A 21,692-nucleotide genomic window follows, 5' to 3' on the forward strand; every position below is an offset into this window, starting at 1 on the left:
CCGGCAGAGAAAAAAATTAAACCCTTAGTTGGGTACTACGTCTCGCGAGCAGCATACTCCCTGACGCTCTTTTTTTTTCGGTTCGTAAAAGGTTTTTCACCATTCGTAGTCGCAGTGTGAATTTTTTACAAAGGTGACGCTAACTACTGCGCCTTCACACTCTTGGTTGACAAGCCTCCATGCAGCAAAATTGCTCGTACTCACTTTAATATAAACATCCTAATTGTTATAAACACAAACTAATTTTAAAACTTTACGTTGCGCAGGTTTGTGCAATCCCTAACACCTTTTTCTCTTAAGGCTTTAGGCTTAACTGCACAACAACGTCAAACTAAATCTCCAGTGAATATAACCGCAGTTCAATATTGTGTTGTGACCACCTTGAGCGCATCGTTTAGTGTTAAAGTCTTGCAGTGATAGCTAATAATGTTTGTTCCTTGCATACCCTATGTGTTGTGTGTCGCAGCAACAATACCGCTTATTTGGCACAAAAGAGTCACCAAAAATTACAATTTGATTCATCTAAATGACTGCCTCAACCTGATTATTTGGACGAACAGATCACGGATTTATTATTTTGTAAATGGTTCAAGAAAATATTTTATAGAATTTGTGATAGAAATGAAAGCATAAAAGGAAGTTCCCTGGTCATCAGCGCTGTGGGAAACAAGAAAATTGCACTTGCAGAGAGCCGTACCAACTACAGCCGTAGGTATATATCATCTGTTACATAGACCGTTTTGAAAATACAAAAATGTGTTGTTTCCGCAGTGTGACGTGCCGCTGTGGCCGTCTGATTTCTGTGGGTTCCGAGGCAGCGTAAGAAAGACAATCGAACACAGTGGAAACCAGGAAGAGACTGCCGGACACCTTTTCTTTGTTTTAGGGGCGAAGCACCTTAGGGTCTCGGCTTGTCGGCGTGTCATGTTGTAGTCACGGTCTTCCATGAACGGGTATGCGCCACAAAAATTGGATAAATCCAACTACTCGCCACCGGTCTATACTATGCATATTATGAGTTAAAGATTCGTCGTACTGCCTAAAACATTATCTTTGGCTTAGCAGCACTGTCAGAATCCCCGACGAAATTTGCAAGGCGCTCAAGTTTCTTATCACTTGTCGAAACGTTGGCTCGAGCACCCACCCCCTGTTTACGGATTTTTTCATCGCAAGCTTCAACCTTCCACTTCCTGCCGTATTTTTTTTTTTTTGTGTGGATTATCTAAAAGCAGAGGCACAAACGCGGATCTCTATGGTAAAGTGATCTATTCGAAGCACCCGTTCTTGAAACATATCTGCAAAGCGATGGTGCTTTACTCGCCACCGGTCCATTAAAAAATGAAGAAGGCAACAGTTAGCCCGACAAATAGCCGACAACGTTAGTGGACTTCATACACCCTTCCCTGCGTGCCCGGTTTCAGGCTTGGCACCATTAGTGCCTCATCAGAGAAATTCTCAAAACAATGCAGCGAATTACCTCGGTGAGGCCGTTCTTCTTCTTCTTCTTCTTCTTCTTCTTCTTCTTCTTTTTTTCTGTCACTTCTTTTTCCTCTGTCCCTGCTTACGCATTAGCAGCGATTTTGCTGACGAAAACACCGGCGCACACTGCATTCTTCGCCCCTCCCCAGGTTTCACGTTAGTGGTGCTGAAACACCCTTCCCTACATGCTTCGCCCCTCCCCAATTTTTAAGTTATCCCAGAATAGGGAAAGCGTCTTTTTACGTTTTCGGATAGAAGGATCGAAGGCGCACGAAATTCAAGAGTACATCTGATATTTCGAATCTGTCCGAGCACGCCAGAACTCGGCACCGATCTTCGTTTTCTTCTCGCACCGAGCGTCGTCTACTATCGCTCGTGACAAGCAGAAAAATCTATGTTTATGGATGCACTTTTGATGTGTTCCCCTCGAACAACATTGCTTATATGTGTTAACCACTGTGTAATAATAATAATATCTGGGCTTTAACGTCCCAAAACCACGATATTTGACTACTGTGTATCTCGCTATAAGTCACTCGACTGTGTTTGATCACCTACTTCTCGCGAGCACTTCAGTTATGTTTATTTTGCACGGAAGCATAACTTACAGCTCAACATTGGTTGATCCTCCCAGTTATTAAAGCAGGTCGTCACTGACTCCGATATTCTTTCTGCTGTCTACCAAATTTATGTTGCCGTTTGTTTGCCTTGTTTCCACGAGCTGTTAGACTAGCAAACCTATACCTAAATAGCCCATACGCAACTATGAGAACAATTACTTACTGAACAGAAAACTATCATCATCATGAGCATTGTTTAAATTGAAAAAAAAAAGTGACAGCGTTAAAAGAAAGCGACCGTGGCCACCCTGACTTATCTCAAACAGCAGCTGGCGAACTGCAACCGCGTGAATAATAAGAAATATGAACATATCGTAACTCGCGAAACTAGTTAACAATTACCTACACAACCGAAAGCCCCTAGCAGGCATGTACCACAGAAATTGGCAAGCCCACTTACTATTCACCGCTAGTCCACTAAAAATCAACCAGAAAAGTGAATAAATAAATAAATAAATTTAAAAATCTATAAATAATAAATAAATAATTAAAAGAAAGTAAATAAATTATTAACTGTATAAAACCTAATGAGCAAATGAGATAAATAAATTCATATGTTGCACAGTTCGCTGCTCGGCCACCTTCAAAGAGTTGAATGGCTCTTGAATATTTTCTTGGATTCGCACTGTGCTGCTCTGAACATATGAAGCTACAAAAGCTTTTCCAGCACTGTTCTCAAGTTTAACTGATTGATCTTAATGTTTTCTTGCGTGCATTCACCACTTGCAATCAGCTCTAATCGAGTTAACGGAGAAGTCGCAGTAGCATGTGGTGGTGCAGGCACTTACATATAGCTTTTTTTTTAGTTTAGGCGCTTTCGTTGAATACATAATGCTAGAGGCACGCGTGTACTGCGCGATTTCTGTGCACGCAATAGAATCCCAGATGACAGAAATTATCTGGTGACCTCCATTACGGCGTGTCTCATAATCATAATCATAATCAGCGTGGTTGCGCACATAAAGCCCCAGAAAACATTATTATTATATACAAGAGTTCTTTCTTTTCCCTCAACAGCGTTACGTACGACCGAAAGTACCAGTTGTCAGGATGGCCGAGCGGTCCAAGGTGCTGCGTTCAGGTCGCAGTCCGGTCTTCCGGGCGTGGGTTCGAATCCCACTTCTGACAATATTTTTTTTTAGTCTAAACTTTTTCTTTCTCTTTCTTTTTTCGCAGACCTGTGTTAATGCACCATATCTAGAATTTTTTTTCCTGTTTGATTTAGACTCAGTACAAAATCCCGATGTAGTTCTTCATTCACACGGTCCAAAGCTTCGTACTTCAGTATCCTTAATTTTTGCTGCATTCAACAATTTTCTGGAAGCTATTACTTGCTTACGTAAAATTACCACTTCAAAGGATCTTGAGGAAATAGATTTTTTAAAGCAGCAAGCCTGTGTATTTTGGTGCAACTGTCGCCAATAAAAACGGTTTTACCGTTTCCTTGCACTAATGTAAAGCTGAATTGGACATAAGACGTAACGAGCTGAACAATGAACATGATGACGTAACTATAAGTAAGCAAGCGTAGTAAGATACAGACGTCTTAACCATGAGATTTGTAGAAAGAAGAAATGATTGACGATGGAGTTTAAATTGATTAGTTACCAACGTAAAGTCAATATTCTATTTATGGAGGTTTAAGAATCGCACAATTTTATATTCAATAGTCTGCTGCCCGCTACAGTGATCTAGTGGTTATGGTACTCGGCAGCTGACCCGCAGGTCCTGGGATCGAATCCCGACGCGCTGGCCGCATTTTCAATGGAGGCGAAAATGCTTGAGGCCCGTGTACTTAGATTTAGGCGCACGTTAAAGAACCCCAGGTAGTCGAAATTTCTGGAGTCCTCCACTACGGCGCCTCTCATAATCATATCGTGGTTTTAGGACGTTAAACTCCAACAATTCTTATTATTATTATTCGATAGTCTGCTTGTCGTATAGATGCTCATCAGGTAAAACCTGCATGCCGTGTCAAACTCGTGTATTTGACCACGGGTATTAAAGAATATGTTGAAGTCTTTTTTAACATTCAAAATAAAGAAATGTAGCTTCGGTCCGGTTTTTACTCAGGATTAGTGGAGGTCAGCGAGTCAGTAAAATAACTTCATTTTGGTCCAGAGAAGACGCAGGGGAAAACCAGCGCCAGCCAGCTAGTCCCATCTCCCACGTAGGGTCTTCGAATAATACAACCTATTGGTATATCAAAAACGAGTCAATAAATTAACATATGGGGTGCTTTAAAGCGAAGCATTCATAAGAAATGAGACAGCAGTGTGTTTCGTGCCTTCATTCGGGAACTAATGCTTCTGTGCGGCTACTTGACCTGCAATGCAGTGACATCGTTAGGGGCAGCTCTCGCTTCTACCGTTCTCTAATCTGAGGCTCCAACAAGTGATCCTATCGCTTGCGCCAGATCCAAATATTCCACGAGCAGAATAGTTTACAGAATCTAATATGAGTCAATTGTCAGAGACTACTTGATTCTCATTGAATGTTTGGAATGTTCCTACATACTTAAGGGTTGTGCGTGCGACTGCGCGTTAGATGTGCCCCTCTACACGTTTCGCGACCCGAAGGTCACGGGTTCGATCCCGGCTGCGGTGGTCACATGTCGATGGAGGCGAAATGCTTGAAGCCCGTCTATACTGTGCGATGTGAGGGTGCGTTAAAGAACACCAGATGGTCAAAAATTTGTGGAGCCATCCACTACGCCGTGCCTCGTAATCGTACCGTCATTAAACGCAGCGCAAAAAACGCGGACACAGAAGAGGAGCACACACACGTACCAACCCGCCCAGCAAGACGCCCTTCGTAATCATACCGCGGTTTCGGCCCGTTAAGCCTCAGATGCAATTATTACGAGGTTTCGCGGAGGCCTGTTATTGTGGCATAGATGTTGTAGGACGGCTTCAAAGTCGCCAACAGTTGCAAGCCGCATTTAAATGACCAAACTCCTTTAAATGCCCTTTGTGATACTGAGTCCCATAGACCTATAGAAGCGACGCAAGCACCCGTTTATAGTCTGACTGTCGCTCATCCATATATCTATCCCGCTACATCATTCGATGCAGCGACCGGCCAATCTTTCCTGCCGATTCGTCTTCCTTTTCTTAGACCGGTTCCTCCTACCTGTCTTGACGAGGCACCTGATGCGCGGTAGCGCGTGAGCAGCTCGAGCTTCAGCGTCAATTCATCGACGAACCGATGGGGCATACCCGGAGGGAGTCACGCCACCGACCCCTGGCCGACCCCGCGTCTCGATAAATACAGGACACAACTCCACTCCGATTTCCTCTTCATTGCCTCACGAATCTTTGTCCTTATAAGCGACCGCTTGATTATATACACCAATTCTAAGACTGCGGGTTCGATTCTACCTCGGGTCTCATTGCGTTTTGATGTTCAGTGTAAATGCCAACGCAGGTTCGGCTGAAACACTGGCAAAATTGAAGGCTGGCAGCGCGACCCGCCTTTATTCAGTGACCCCCCGAGTCGCCACTATGTTTGGTAGCGTATTTCGCTTATATATACTGCACTTCGTAAACATGGTCTTGCGCATTTTTTTTTATTTTGTTCGTACGGCAATGCAGAGGTTCATCTCTCATGTCTCTGCGAAGCCACCGACCCAGGATGTACACCGCACAATGCGAACTTGACCTCTACGTGGCCGAGTTGTGGGCGACTGGCGAAGGTCAATGTCAATGTGATCAACAGAGACTCGATTTCGGAGAGTGAACCCAAGCCAGACGCCGTTAAAAGTATAGCCAACAAACATTAGGAGTGCCTTGGGGAAAAGATTCTTTAAAATTAAAGGGGTGGTTCAATGGCCTGGCTGACAAAAGACTGTAGAGCAGTGGTTACTATGCCCGAAGGCAGGTTTTCGAAACCAGAAAAACAACAAAAAAATAGAAGGGGCAGTGGTACACGGTTCGCCACTTATATACGCTAAACCAGTATTGACATCTAGTCCTTCTATGGTATACTTTGCGGCATACTTTTTTATTTTGTAATTGTTCCGCTCCATAAACGACTTGTTATCTAGAGGGCGTCGGTGGCATGATTTTACCCATTGTATTGTTTATGAATATGAAACAATAGCCTAAAAGCTCATTGAACGCCACTTTTGCTTCGCATGTTGGCGAATTTCTGTCATTCCGTCCATTGCCCTCACGCCCTGCACCACATAGCACGTGGCTATTGAAAAGCTCAGCGCGAAATTGTGCGTGCAGTTTTTCAGTGAAAAAAAAAAACGACGTAATTCATCCTTTCGTTTTCCTAGACGGCATGATCAAACGCTCTTGCATCACCGATTTATTAACACCTGAGGCCCTTCGGCAACAATATTTGCCGTCCTCGTGCCCTCTAATTTCTGCTACGTCCCATTAATTTGAATTAAACAGGTGATTAGACACAAAGTTGCTTGATCATTTCTTGAAACTGAGGAAGTTTCAGGCCCCAAGTCTTTCTGTAGTCGCGTGCGTTTGAAGACATGTTGTAGGCATATGCGTGCGCATAGTTCTCCATAAAGGGGGGGGGGGGGGGCAAGGTTTTACTGTAGTGCGCCTCCCCCACCCCTCCCACTGAAGCACTTATGTTCAGAACGCAGTGCAAGGACGAGGTATTAAGAAAGTCATCCCCCCCCCCCTGCCCCCTGTGCGCACTCCTACGGTGCTAGGAATGGTGCAGGCATATTTCTTGTGGCATCTGGTCATATAAATATTCGCGGTTGGTCATTTCCATCCACTGTCATCGGTGAACGTTTTCCTGCGGTCTGCAGTGGAGAAAAAGAAAGTAAAAAGAAAATAGGGCTCCTGTTGTGCGTCGTTACGTATAGCTATGTTATAATCTCTCTCGAGCAAGTTTGTGCACCGAGAGCTGATTCTCTCGTTGCAGCTGCGAGGCAGTGTACGTTTTTCTGCGCTCGTTACGGCGAGGCACGCGCCGCGCGGGGCAGCTCCGGCAGCCGCATGCGTGCATATAGTTGCTATTCTCGTGCGCCTCGGAGGGAAGAGCCGGCCACTCCGTCGGACTCGTCCCGCTTGAAAGGGCGCAGAATAACCACGCGCGGGCAGCCGCGTCAGGTCAAGAGCAGCCGGCCGCCTTAATTCGATCGGACGCGCCCGATAAACAAGCGCGTTCACGCCCGCTCTATTGTCAGTCACGATGACGAGCGCGACGCCGCCGCTTTCTCCCGCTGAGAGATCCAGCAGAGACCGCGCACGTGCATCGGGACATTAAGCGCTACACACCTTGTTACGCTTGTTTCTTTTGTCGCGGGGCGTTTCCTTTATTACACGCGTTCTTTGCTGCCAGTAACTCTGGCCACGACTCGGCTCCCCCGACGTGGAAGTGGCCGAGGCGTCCGTCCGTCCGTCCGCTGGGACGACAAGAAGAGTGGCTGCGCTTCCTGATGAAGGAGGCACTTACTTTCCCCGTGGTGGTTGTCTTCTTCTAGTTCCTTTGTTTACCACGCAAAAACTTCGAAATGGGAAAGGCGCGCGGCCATCTCGCACAAGCTGGCAGCATGCGACCATCGAAGAAAGCTGCGCTGGCTATCACGGGCGGCAGCCTTCCTGCTGCCAAGGTCGCCACGGCGAGAATCTTCGGTTCGTTCTCTTTGCTTGGTTTGTTGACCCCCCACCACTACGGCGCGACCCGGGCTGTCGCGGTTGTGGCTACGGAGGCACCGTGGACGCACTATTTTCTTCCCCTCCTCTCTGTATGCGCCGATGTTCGCTGTTGCTTGAGGGGCCAGCAATAACGGAGGGGGGGACGACAATAGGAAACGCCCGACGCGTGCCCGCTGATGACCCCTGAGGTGGGGGAATGGGAGAAGGCAGGGTGAGATATATTTTTTCATGGCGGCTTTCCGCGGCGGAGCGCATCAACGTTGGCGACCGCATGCAGGTCTGTCTACCGAGAGCGCTCTCGCTCTTGCCGGTTCAGTGGGCGTGACAAGCCGTTGTTCGCTGCTGCCGCATCGAGGGGGCGAAAGGTTCATCCCCCCCCTCTCTTCTCCCAAAAGTCGGCCCCCCCTCTCGGTCCATCAGAAGAAGGGGTCGCCGGAGGCAGGCGCACACACAGACACGTCTTTCTTTCTCGCGAGGTGCACAACATCTCGAGAGCCTCGGACACTCTTCTTTCTTCGTGCCCTCCGGGGACTTCACCGGCACTCCTCAAGCCGCTGGAAGGAACGCTGAGAGAGGTTCTCTACATACGCCGCCAGTCCCTACGCTTCCAGAGCTTCCAGGAAGCGCGGAAACTTTCTCTCTTTTTTTTTCTTATTGTTTCTCTTCACCTGTTGCACAGGAAGGAAGACCCTGCCCGGAGATCGTGGCCTCTCCAGTTGCCCGCGAAGGCGAGAACAACACGCGCTGTGTGAGAAGCGCATCGGCTATTTTTGGGGTCTACCGGGCTAAAAGAGACGAGCAGGGAGGACAACGAGAAGGAGGGGGTATCTTTCCAAACGCCGTTGGAGAGCCCCATTGAAGAATTCGCTATCCTGATTGATGAAGGAAACCGCCAGATCCTCCTCTGCGTGCCTCCGAATCTCGTTTCCCCCTCACCGCGCGAGTACAGCGGGACTCTTCCACTCGCGCTGTGAATGGTGAAGTGCGTATAAAAGTGGCCCTCGGCCGTCCAACGAGCGGTGTAGAACGCAAGACACTCCGCGAAGAGGCGGCTAACTGACCAACGCGACGACCGAGCCTACACGTGCGGTCGGGCCTCGCTTGTCTCCAACCGGCACCCACACTCCTCCCGCGCGGCTTCCCAGCGATATCGACGCCCGCAACATGCTGTCACCTCGGCAAAGGGCGACGTCGAGAGCGCCCTGGATGCTTCTACTGCTGGTAGTGCTCCTGTTGACTGGTGACCGCGCCGACGGCATCGAGAAGATCTACAAGATGAAGAAAGTAAAGAAGCTCGCCAAGCTCGCGATCCTGGCCAAGATTCTGAAGCCGCACCTGATACCCATCCCGTTCCCGGTGCTGGTGGAGAAGAAGCAGAACGGCTGGGACATGATGGGAGGCTGGCCGATGATGGGAGGCGGCGGTGGTTGGGCCATGGGCGGAGGTGGCTGGGACTCCGGAGGTGGCGGTGGTGGTGGTGGTGGTGGCGGCGGTGGTTGGTGGTGAAAACAGCATTGTACGTTTCGAGAACTCTTTCTTTTATTTTTATTTTTTGCTCCACGTTGTGCCAGAAAGTATCGCCGTGCGGTCATAAGCAGAAACTCGTATTTGTTACCAGTTTACTTGCGTATCATTCTTTTATCTGAATGGGACTTTTGCTTGTTTTCTGTTTCTGTACGGCATTATAGATTCATAACAAAAAAAGAATTAGTTCGCGCGAAGCCGGAAACATAACACCATGCATTTGTCGATGTCAGTTTAAGGTTAGAGAATATCTACGAGAAAGTTTATAGCAATCGAGTGAGCGTCATGATTCAGACGAGGAAAATATATTCGGTTTACGGAATTACTTTCTGGTCTATCTTGAGTGAACTGAATGGGTTTGTATACTCCTCGACCCCCAAGCCTTTAGCAAGGATTTTAACACTAGGCGATTAGAGCACCTCATGTGGTTTGTAAACCATCGTTCGACTTGTAAGTGCCTGTTTAATTTAAATCTACAGGGACATTGATGACGCGCTTGCTACTTGTTTCGCGGCATGCCTTACTCCTAGAGCTTATGAAATTCCGGCTGTTGTCTTAGGTTATTATACATTATACATCATCACCCATTGAGCCATATCTGTGTGTGTTACGCACGCTGTAGGTGCTTCGAAATGTTTAATACACATAAAAAATCAACTACTTTCCCGCCGACCACCCATAAACAGTGACATTGCTGCCTCATTACATAAAGTCTTGTATTCTACGCGAATATTACGAACTGATCATTGTGATTCTAACACCCTTTTATGGAGCACGTTGCCCTTGCAACACTGGATGCAACTAGAGCTTTCCTAATTGTAGGGTGTGACTGCAATAATTTAACTAATACTTTGTGTTCTAACTGTCCCTTGTACAATTTATGTGCTTGATCCTTAATTTCTCAGGTTCGTGGCATATCCTCCTCGTTTATGTGCGAATGCGTGCAAGTTCCGTACTCACTTCAGCTTCCTCTGCATTTGTTTCTTTCTTCTACCTTTGTTCTTAACTTAATTTACGATAAGGATTCGGGGTGGAAGAGCAAAAACATGCAACGCTACAGCAAATCGGAACACTACGAAATCGCCTTCTTTCTTTCTGTTTTCTCAGGGCTTTAACATCAATGTCATTTTTGTGTCTTGTCTTGACGCTGCGATGTATTCTTCGCTCATTGTTTTAATTTCATTACATACTGCGAAGGTGTTTGTATCTCGTCGCAGTTAACGAAAGCTTTTTAACACTGAACGCTTGTTGAATTGTTGAGTGTTTGTTACTGTTGTCCAGCTTCTTGTCCTGTTGTCAAGTGTTATTAGCCCGCGCAAATGTTTGTTTTTGAAAGTTTATCGTCGTTTCGTTCTCAGATGTTTACGATATCCAGCGTAATATAAGCATTCTCGTGTTGTTCGTTTATGTGAAAGGTCCGCTTGTGTTCGTAGCTGTGCAATGTGTTTTGACATGTTATGTCTACTAGTCTACTCACATTTGTTTTTGTGTTGCTGAGTGTTGTCATGCGTCTCCTGTTCAGGAGAGCAAAATGTTTTTTTGCCAGCTCGTTTGTTCCTATTTGTGTATTGTGAATCAAAAACATGTCCTGTGATACGTGTTCAGTCACGTCCCTTTTGTGTATATAACAGCATGCTTATGTCTTGTTTCCATTGTGCCCACATCCTTCATCTAGCATTTTGTATCGATTTTTACTCACTCTGTATAGCTACAATGTCATAAATGTGAATTTACTGTATATACTACTGACGTTACAAACTACAGAAATAAATTTTACGTGTCAAAACAATAAAAACTTTCAGAGCTCCTAAATGAGTCTTGCCTTCACCCCCTTGCTTTCGCCAGTGTTGCAGAGCTTGAAAAAGAAGAAACAAATTTCAGATACTCCGTTTTGTATAAAGAAGGTCGTCTTCATGCCACAAGAGGTAAGTGGCATTTTTCAACTGGCGAATTTTGTCAGTTTTTTTTTTCATACTTCGGGACAAAAAGAGCATATTCTCTCACTCAGTCAAGCCATTGTCACGGCGTTATATAAAGGAAGCTCGTGACAGAGCGTAACTTAAGCTCTAAAATAAGTACAAAAACCTGTAGGCACGCCACTGAACAAGGTCAGTATCTAATATTGATTTCGACAATTCATGGGCAAAATATGATCGACAATTTGTTTAGGAAAACGTACATACCGGGCACAAAAACTGCTCTTGCGCGTACTTGCTTTATAAATCCCCGATCATATAAAATAACATTAGATTAGATGAAACTCAGCTAAACAAACTGCCTGCGCGGCTTCCTCCCGTGCATGGAAATTAGAAATTTGCGTATGCTGTTCCGTGTTACATTTGTTACACTTTGTGGCGTTGTGTCGAGTTTGACAACTACATTTATTTGGCAGCCTACTCAGTCTCTCAGTCGGAAAATGTTACCAGGTGTACGTTAAGGAAGTGTGGTATCTACTTAAAGATTTCTCTGTTGTGAAAAGCTGAGAAGTCTGGCGATGCAGTCGCCCATTTCAGCAGTGTTTCGGTTATAATCAAAGTTGTAACATTTGTTGATTAACTCAACGATGTCTTCTTATCATTAAGGCTACACTAGCACTCTTAGCTAAGACTAAGGATTGACTTAAAATCACGTGTTTCTTGACTTGGTACTGTTTTAGCAAATAGAGGCTTTTAGTGCACCCCGTCGTGTCGCAAAAAATATACTGCCACTCACTAATTTACTAATACCAACTAAGTTAGTGGGAAGAGCGAAAAAATTATTCACTGTATACGGCTACAAATATTTAATTATGATTCTTAAACAAGTGTGCTTTCAAGAAAAATGGAGACCGCAGTTTCTCTAAATATCGTAGTTCATCGTGCACTGCGTATGTGGCGAGTGCGATGTGTGGACACAGGCGTTGGCACCATTCATATTGTCTGAATGAATCTTACCGTACATATATTGGCTACCAACATAGTGGGCAACTTTGTCATAAAAAAGATTTTAATCCTGCGACCCGCATGGGATTGCAGTTTGCCTTTGAATCGAAAGAAAGTGGTGAGATAATAACGACATATAGCATAGTGTTCATTTACTTAAAATTATCGGAATTATATATAAAAAACGCCTGTCCTAAGTTTATTAAAATTGATGGCCGAGCGGACAATCTTGTTCCCAGAAATCACTTAGTTTTCTAAAGAAAATACTGTTTAACTTGTTTGGATGTTTAAATAAATATGTTTCAAAGCCTACTGCCATCTTAAGGGTGTCAAGGACAGAATTTGTATGTACATGTTCTGCCACATATTGCAGCCATACAAATCAGTGTAATCCAGCGTGGCGTTAAAAATTCGCATATGGCCATAACAGTTCTTGCTGGTTTCCAGCGACGCAGAGGAATCAAGATGAAGTACTTGATCGTAATTGGCTCACGCTGCATCCTAGGCCCTACCGCTCTCAATAGCACAGGTGAAAAATATATTTTCTGTATTCCAGGAATAAAGAGCTCCCAGGGGAAATTTTGACGCAACATACACTATTCTAGGCGATCTTAGTGGCATTTCTTACATCTTGCGCATGGACACAAAAGAATTCACTTAAGTAGCTACGTCAACACTATTTCCACTTTGTTGCTGCCACTTTATTCAATTTGTTCATCCAGCAGAAGATCCCTATCTTGTGAAGCCTTGTTGCCAATTATACGCGTATTTTAAGATCATGCCATGTCCGAAACATCTGAAGGGCGTGAAAAAAGAATGAGTTGGACTACTGCAATACATAAACCCATTATCTTAGCGTGCAAGATGCCCGAGCCACTGGGGGTTGGCGCGAGGTGTATGCGTGGCTTCATTTTGGCTACGCACACCGAATTTCCGTATCGGACTTGTGCTGCATTAGATTTTTAATAGTGTTGAAAAATAAGTACACTTTCGGCGTACGCACAATACTTCCTCGCAAAGTTTCGGAGAATGCTCATTTCTACTGACAGTTTCGGACTCCTACATACGGTAGCATAACGCTGAAGGCTGCAGTTTCTCCGTTCCACACATCAATGCAGACATCCGCAGCGGTGACTGAGTGGATATGTCGTTCCTCTGGTGAGCACCGAGTCACGGCTCATTGAGATCCCCGATATTGGGATAACATCCTGAAATAAGGACTTTGCAAAGTGATCGCGTCTCGCGAACTGTGTTTACGTTTAAGAACCTCTAATGGTCGCTCCGCTACAGCGTGTACCTGCATAACACCGGAGCTCCTTTCCAGTATCAAAGTACAAGAAGCTAGTTGCATCATTCAAGGGCAGAGAAGACAACTAACTATACAAACGTGGCTAGCCGAAGGCACGTAAACGCACACATCCTTCAGGAAAGTCGCTGTAGCGCAGGTGCATACGGTGCGGAAGCTATTGCGAGTTGTCCCGCGGTAAAGAAACAGCGTAAGCGACAAGAGGAGACAAGAATAACAATTATGCCTACGGCCCCTTATTTGTGGACAGGGCGGCTACGCGCGTGTTTGGCTCCCGTGCGACGATAATGGCAGAGAGGGAGTGGGCCAGGGCGGTGGAGCGTTACGAGAAATGCAATGGCCAAAGCAAATAGGGACACACGGACCAGCGCACAATGGACTGCAGCGGGCTCGATAGAGCTGAAACAATGAACCAGCCGCATAAGGTGCCCGAATACACCTTAGGCGTGGTAGCGAGTATGCACAGAGGAAACACGTGCGTCACTTAGACGTTACACGTGCAGTTTGAGATCAAGTCAGCCGGGGTATGTATGCCACGCTTCAGTTAGAAACGCGAATACAATGCGCGGAAGCAAAGAGACGTAAAATGTTCCGTGCGGAAGGAACGCGACAAGTGTATGACTGCGGGATGAAGAAATGCTACGCCCGTAATAACAGGAACTGGTTACATTCGGTACTCGGAACTGCGAAATAATCTTGTTGTCCCAATTTCCTGCTGCTCCTCCCTGACCTATCTAGCCTGTCTCATTAGAGCTTGTTCTATACGGCCTTGTTATTCGCGGCGTCGTGCTACACTTGAGGCCCGAAACTAATTAGGCTTGTATAATAATAATGAAATCATTGAAGAATTCACATTAGCGGCTCATCATTTTTTAAGGTTATGGAAAGAGGCAATTCGAATGAATGGATGGATGGATGGATCAAAGAACTTTTATTAAGGTCCAATAGTTCGCGCTAGTTTTCTAGCCCGAAGCGGGTCGCTCCCACGTTGGGACCGAAAGACCTAACCTTTCGGCCGCTTCGCGAACTTGTTGGATTGCCCGTAACTGTCCCTCTAACGTCGAACTGCGTATAGCTGCGTCCCATCGCTCTTCAGTTTGTTCCTGGTCGCTGCGTAACGCTGAGCCACGCCAGAGCATAGGAGTGAGATCTATGGTGTCTTGGCATTTATCGCATGTTGTAGGAGTAGAGAACTCCGGATAAATCTTGTTCATTAACAGCGGGTTCGGATAGTTTCTTCTGTGTAAGACCATAGTGCTATTTAGTTTACTGTGCGGAGGAGAGAAGACCCTGGGTTCTAGGTAGAAGTGCTTGGTTAGCTCGTTGTTAGAGAGGAGGTGATCCCTGCAGTCTGAAGCCTCAGCATCTTCTTGCCTTGTGGCTGCACGGTTGGCAAGTCCTCGTGCAGTATTGTTTACAGATTCGTTGAGGTTGGCGGGATCACCGTTGATTTTTACCATGTGATCAGGAAACCGGATGATCGTGTGTGGTTTGATTACTTTTTCCCTTCAGAATTGCCAGAGCCTGTCTAGAGATAACTCCTCTGGCAAATGCTCGAACGGCTGCCCTAGAATAGCTGTGGATCCTCGATCAATTTGGGTCTAAAAGTGTCAATGCGATGGCTACTTGCTCAGCAATTTCTGATTCTGTGGTGTAGGTGGAAGCCAAGTTGACGAGTTCACCTTTGCCCTTCACAGGTACCACTGTGAAGGCTCGTTTATTGGGCGTGAAAGCCACGTCGAAAAACGAGCATTCTTCAGGCTGCTTTTGTTCTCAGAATATTCTTATACAAGTTATCGAACGTTAAGAGTGAAGCGGTTACTCCTCCGCGTATTCTGCATTACATTCCACCAAAAAGTCAATTGAAACATTTATTTAAAATTGTAAAGACATTTTAAAGTGCGGGTAGGTAAATGGTCCAGGTAAAGTCGGCTGGCTATGACTCTGTCGCATTCTCTTGTGATCTAGAGTGGTGAGATTGGTCTCATGCATCACGTATTCGCACCTCAACTTTGTCCGAATTATCTATTTCTTCCAACGCCCTAAAGTAACACAGTCGGTGTGACAGACACCGTATGAAGCCCTCCGAATTACCTATAACCACTGTGGGTCTGGTCTTGCGCTTCCACTGCATGCTGCCTCCCCTTTGATGACATCAAGATTTCACCCCTCTCTCTTGCTCTCTTCCTATCTCTCTTTCCCGCTGTGAAAGAGTGGTGATCGGTCATTTTAAATTTAAAATAACATACTCAGAGTTCAAGATTTAGCCTTCCATATACATCGTAACAGAAATCAAAACGTATCCCATTACTTCCAAAACGTTCGAAGGTCTAGGAAAACTTAAAGGCCGCAGCAGGATGTTCTTGATTGTATAAAGTCATCTGTAGTTTATTCTCGCATATCTAGATTACACACTGGGGGATTGCCTTGTACGTCCAGGTAGTTTGCAGAGGGTCAAAGGGCGGATTGAGTGCGGCGTCGACGGTCTTCTGGTGCACGTCAGTGGAAACATATTCAGCTGTTAGAGTTAACATGCACATAAACAATATTTAGCGAAAAACGTTTTTATAAAATTTCTATGACTTTTTAAATGTTATCTTCGGCAACTTTCCTAAGAATACTTCGACATAATTTATTATCCTTAGGACCTGTGAACATTGATGTTTAATTCAACATTGATGTTTAAACTCTTTGCAGGCAGCTTCTCTCTGGCAGGCAGGATCTGGGCTCTGAGGTAAGCGTTCTTCGCTCGAAAAGGCTTTAAATTGTCTGTCACTTTTGACCATGTGGGGAAGCCCTTAAGGCCTGCCCGTCACGGCAGCAGGCCATTTTGTTTACTCAATGCGGTACTTCGAATAACCACGTAGTACATGAACACCTGCAAAGCTTACATGGGAACCGATTCAATCTCACCTGCCGCTGCAGGGAACGGTTCCGATCAACCTTTCAGAAATGTTCTGCTCCTGCGAGTTAGTTTTCTCCCAAAGAGGGGGTGTTGGCTTTGCCTCAGCACTCACCAGCCTTGTGGCTCAGCTGTACGAATGTGTAAGTAAAAAAAAAAAAAGACTATATATGTTGTTGTTTTCTTTTCACTCCGTGTTACCGACGTAGGGCGTACGAATATAAGACCTAATGATTTTACGACCTCATAATTGCACAGAACTGACCTTATATTGATTAAAACACAGAAGCTGTAAAGTCGTAGGTTGCGCATACATGCTTTCTCTCTGCACATAAATTTGATTTAAGACTCGTTCCGTTGAGGACCGAGGTTCAGTGCCTCCGTTTTTTTTAGTTTTTTTTTTCATGGCAGAATATTTGGCAAGGAAATAGTACCCAGCAGCAATGACAGAAATGTGCGGCGGGTTTGACAAAAGGCTTCGCTTTACAAATCCCCTTTCGTAATTTACCCAGCGTTTCAGCTTCAATGGAATAACAGGAGTTCCGGTTCACAATGGGCTGCATTTAATGACATGGCAGGTTCGCTGGCTGGAATAAGCTACAGTGCTTGTTATCCTGTGATTATCTCCAAACACCGTCATGCGATGTCGGACTGTTTCACCTATATATATATATATATATATATATATATATATATATATATATATATATATATATATATATATATATATATATATTGCGTTGTTTCTCTAAAAGAGCCAAATGCACTTTAACTGAAACTAAGAAAAACGCACTTTTTTTTGCTGCTGCCAATATACCTCAAATCTATATTGCGGCTAAAACCTATATAGCTCACTATCGTGGGTATTCATGAGTAAAATTTGTATTTGGCTCTTATAAACTGAAGCATTTCATTTGGGTTTGAATTAGCTTGTAAGAGAAATCTACAACGATTTGATTGTACGGTATAGCGGTATAAAATTAACATCATCCTTGTGCTTCCGTCGGTGCTGTCTTCCATCGCATGGGAATAATGGCGATAACTAGATCTGAAGAGCGAGTGTTCCTTCCTGGCAAAATGCGCACTATTCTGGATTGTCGGCAGCGTTTTCTTGTTGTTGGCATCTATTGAAGGCCTTGAAAAGTGTTCGAGTTCTTCTTTCTCCTCTGAGCTCGTTTTATGCCATGCTATTTCGGATCACTTCTTCTTCTTGAAAGAATAGATCGTGCCCGATGCCGCGGGACGCCTAAAGTCAATTTTCGCGTTTGATGAGGCATCATACAGTTTTCGCCTTAATAACTGGGAAAAACTTTAATAATCCATCGGGATTAACCCAGAGATAAAATCCGGGGCCACATGCTTCAGCATTGCTGGTCAACCATCTGTACAAGGTTCTTGGGCGGTTGCTTGTTCTGTCTTGTGCCTGTTTATTCTTTCCTTTACAGGTTTCTTTCACTACTAATACTTGCCGAGATAACAACGTTACTGACCTCCTGGTTAGCTACCTATTCCACATTGTTGTTAAATCCCTCGATTGTGGGCTCATATTACCCTGTGGGTACGTACCATAGGGCGAGAATCATTATCATTCTCATGAAGATGGCAGAGGCTAAGGAGCAGGCTCAAAATATTATAGAGGATCGGGAGAAGGTAAGCGAATACATTTAGCTGTAACAATGTCCCTCGATAATCAGGCGTTGATGTTTCAGTGCAATATGGCGTCATTTACGGCCATACTTGCGGTTGCGGCATTTATTGAGTATCGAAACGATACACAGAACTGCGAGATTACGCAGGCCCGCCCTGACAGAGAGGCTCAGTGCATTTCAGTAAAAAAGAACGCAACGTTTCTATTATCTAATGACTATTGCCACGGCGGCGCACTGGCTATGTAGTTGCGCTGCTGATCAGGCGGCCACGATCTTTCATTCTTACAATGTAGCGTTCGCATTGCGATGTGACTGGAATTCAAGAACGTTGGTGTACCGTTCTCTGAGGGCTGGTTATGTTTAGCATTGACCGAATCCTTCTTCTACGGCCTTTTCGACTATCAAATATGCATACTTGGAGTGTCCTCATCTATCCGACAGGGCAGCTTAGCGGTGATGGCGTTTCATTGGTAAGGATAACGCCGCAGCTTCAACTCCCAGCCACGGTTGCTGAATTTCGATAAGGGGGGAGGGCGGATGAAATGCGAGAACGCGAGTTTGCTCTGAATGAAGTGTTTAAGGGCACGTTAAGGGATCAGAGGTGGTCCTGAATGATACGAGCGTTGGAAATCCGGGACTCACAGATCACAGGATGGCTTGGTTGAATGAGAAATGGTTTTAATAAGTTGAAAAAATTTTCCAACGAAACAACACACGTACTCAAGTTCGTAGCACGAGGGGACACATATAATAGGGTGTACAATCTACACATAGCGTCCGTCCAACTTGCACACTGTCTCTCACCACCAGGCTCGTCCCAGGCCGCTGTCCGCTGATCGTGGCGCACAAGATAGGTGGCGCTAGCTACATGCTGGTAAAATGCCTAACACGAGTCAACCCCGCCCATCCCCTTTGACGGTGTGCCTCATAATCATACCTTGGCTGCCACACTTGAAACACCACAAGGAAAACAATGGTTTTGTAACATCAAAACACGGACACAGCAACAACGTAATAGTGATAATACCATTAATAATAGGTATTTGATGTTGCCTTTTGTGATGTTTATTCAGCTTCATTTGTAGTTTCTTCGTACGCTCGGTAGTTTTTCTATTAAGACTAATCCCGCGCATGATAAGCGTTTACTTGCCTGAAGTGCCGGTTGACGTGTTTCTTTTCCTCTTGATTATGCGGATTAGCCGAAAGGATATGAAGGCGTCAAAGGTGACCTGCCACCGGAAGCGACAGTGTTCGGAGTGCCCGTGAGGCGTCTGCAGCCTGCCGCCACTGTAGTATTCATCGGCGTCCTAGGCATAGCGTCTTTCTATTACTTCCAGCCTAAGGTAAGTTCCAAGTATCCACGCTGGCAAACTAGCCTGTTCTCGTTTACACGTCCGAACGGCTCATGGCTAAGGCGCAGCCATCAAATTCGCCGCAGGACCGCTTGAGCTCACTATGTTCAGCTTTATTCCAACAACCAGCGCGTACTTGCCGAATGAACCAGCGTGAGAGCTCAGATAGCCTCTAACGCATGAAACCCGTTAGTCAACTCAAAGGGCTTATCCTCTTTACACTCTCTTCAATATCAACGTCTAATCAACGTGTTCAGCGCGTAATCTAATGTTTCGTACCACTAGCTTTGTACTTACTCCTATCTTGCTCAACTTCTATTGTCTTAACACCGGAGCTGTTTAAGCCGGGTGTAACGTTTCTGCTTAAAGGGCCCTTCACCAGGCCATGTAGCAAATTTTAGTTAGACGCTGGAAGTTTTTGTGTGCCGAATGAAGAGCAGTATGCCGCAAGAATTTTTCAAATCGGTTCATTACGAGCTGAGAAAAACAATAATTTGTAGCGGCGCGAAATCATGATGCGAGGAGGCGAGTTTCAAACCCTTGCCACTCGCGCCGTGTAGCCTTAGCAAGCCAAATCCCTTCCCTGCCCTCTTCACTTGACACATACGCATGAACACGTCATGCGCATGCATGGTCACGTGCGCATGACGTGCCCGAGCCAGCCCTAGCACGCGAGCGGCGTTGCACGGCCGCTACCTTTGTTTTTATGTAGCGCCCGTGGGCGTTTTGTCGGCGTTCTCTGTGGTGTACTGCCTGTTTCTGCGGGACGAGCATAAAAGTTGAGACATTTGTACGGGCACGAGAGTGGCGGTATCATGAGCCAGTGCCGCATTAACGTTTACTTGGACGCGGTAGAATAAATGAGCATATTGAGTGCTCGAACGCGCGAGAACATTACTTTCATTTCCAGGGCTGGCGTCTGCTCGATGCGCTAACCGCGGGGACACGAACGCGTGGGAAAGGGAGACACATTAGCCCCGCATTTCGCTGCAATTCACGAAAAAAAAATGAAAAAGACGCACACCCTTTCTGTGTCTCATTATTTCTCTCAAGTTTTATTAATCTGTTCAAACAACAAATTACAGAAACTACACATGTCGTGTCAAATAATTATCGCAGTGTCACGTGCTACTGTTGGAGACGTCAGAGCACTACTATAGTGCCTAGAATATACTTACTAGTGTGCCGACCGCGGGCGTCGCGGTGGCACGGAGAATGATGCCTTCCACCGGCGGCCACCAGACGGCGATAGCCGTAGGGACCATGCTATGCCGAGCGGCGTCTCTAGCCGACGCGCGCGCCTGTGAGAGACGCCGACGGGCTGTCCCAATGCAGTTTTGCGCTACGGAACGTTGGTTGGGGTGCAAAGCGTAATCGAAGGAATGTGATTTCGTAGCACTAACAAGCGATCGTACGCACAGTTATCATTAATACGCTGCGCGATACCGGCTGTTTCTTCGAAAAATTCTATTATATGCGACACATGACTACAAATGCTAAATTCACGGCAATTTGCAGCTAATTACCTTACATTTACTAATGATCTGTTTATTTACCCAAGGACACATATTTTACTAATTATCCATTTAATCAGCTAACGACACATATTTTACTAATTATCTATTTAATCACCTAACGACACATATTTTACTAATTATCTATGTAATCACCTAACGATGCTCAGTGTAGCAATTATTGAAGTGCTTCTCACAAACGACAGCCGCCGGAGTTTAGTCTTCGATTTGTGCTCTTTATATTATTCTCCCACTCGGCTAAACTTAATTAAATCTCTGCGTCCACAGGAGCGCTGAATAATGAGAACCGCTCGTTGTTTGAGCGGTAGCCACTGGTACAATATGGGACAAAACAGGTGCTGTATTTACGCCTCGTTTTCTGCGACCACATCGCGGTCCTGTGAACAGAAACAAGTGCGAAGCGCGCGCACATAAAAGAAACCTCGCAATGACATGCGGAGACACCATAAGCTACTGGCTCGAAAGCGACAACGCCCCACAAGTTTACAGCAACGGAATATTTCTTAACTCCGTGATCACAACCGACTACGTTTACGAACGGGCACGGCCGCTACATGAAAAAAAAAAAAAAAACGCGGCCGTGTAACGGGCATCCGCAGCGCAATTCAGCGACGCGCGTGCAACGCGCACGCTTGGCTTGATGCGCCGCTCGGTTAGCATGGTCCCTAAGAGTGTCGCCGTCTGGTGGCGTCCAGTGGAAGGCATCACCGTCGGTGCCAGCGTCTCCCATTGGAAACCCTCGGCGGTCGGCACACTAGTAAGTATATTCTA

The 21,692-nt window shown here is 45.6% G+C and overlaps 1 protein-coding gene and 1 non-coding gene across 2 annotated transcripts in view; both read left to right on the forward strand.

Annotated features, from left to right (window-relative positions):
* Nucleotides 1–3,143: 3,143 nt before the first annotated feature.
* Trnal-cag (transfer RNA leucine (anticodon CAG)) lies at nt 3,144–3,227 on the forward strand. Its single transcript has one exon. It is a non-coding gene; the product is annotated as a tRNA-Leu (tRNA).
* Nucleotides 3,228–8,896: 5,669 nt separating this feature from the next.
* Nucleotides 8,897–21,692, forward strand: part of LOC119394960 (endothelin-converting enzyme 1-like) — a 40,281-nt gene continuing 27,485 nt past the window's right edge. Inside the window, exons 1-4 of the mRNA XM_037662256.2 lie at nt 8,897–9,227; nt 16,181–16,217; nt 17,957–18,035; nt 19,234–19,377. Coding sequence (XP_037518184.1) covers nt 8,897–9,227; nt 16,181–16,217; nt 17,957–18,035; nt 19,234–19,377 — 591 coding nt within the window. The remainder of the gene's footprint in view (nt 9,228–16,180; nt 16,218–17,956; nt 18,036–19,233; nt 19,378–21,692) is intronic.

Source organism: Rhipicephalus sanguineus, chromosome 5 (genome assembly GCF_013339695.2).
Source record: "Rhipicephalus sanguineus isolate Rsan-2018 chromosome 5, BIME_Rsan_1.4, whole genome shotgun sequence".
Lineage (NCBI taxonomy): Eukaryota > Metazoa > Arthropoda > Arachnida > Ixodida > Ixodidae > Rhipicephalus > Rhipicephalus sanguineus.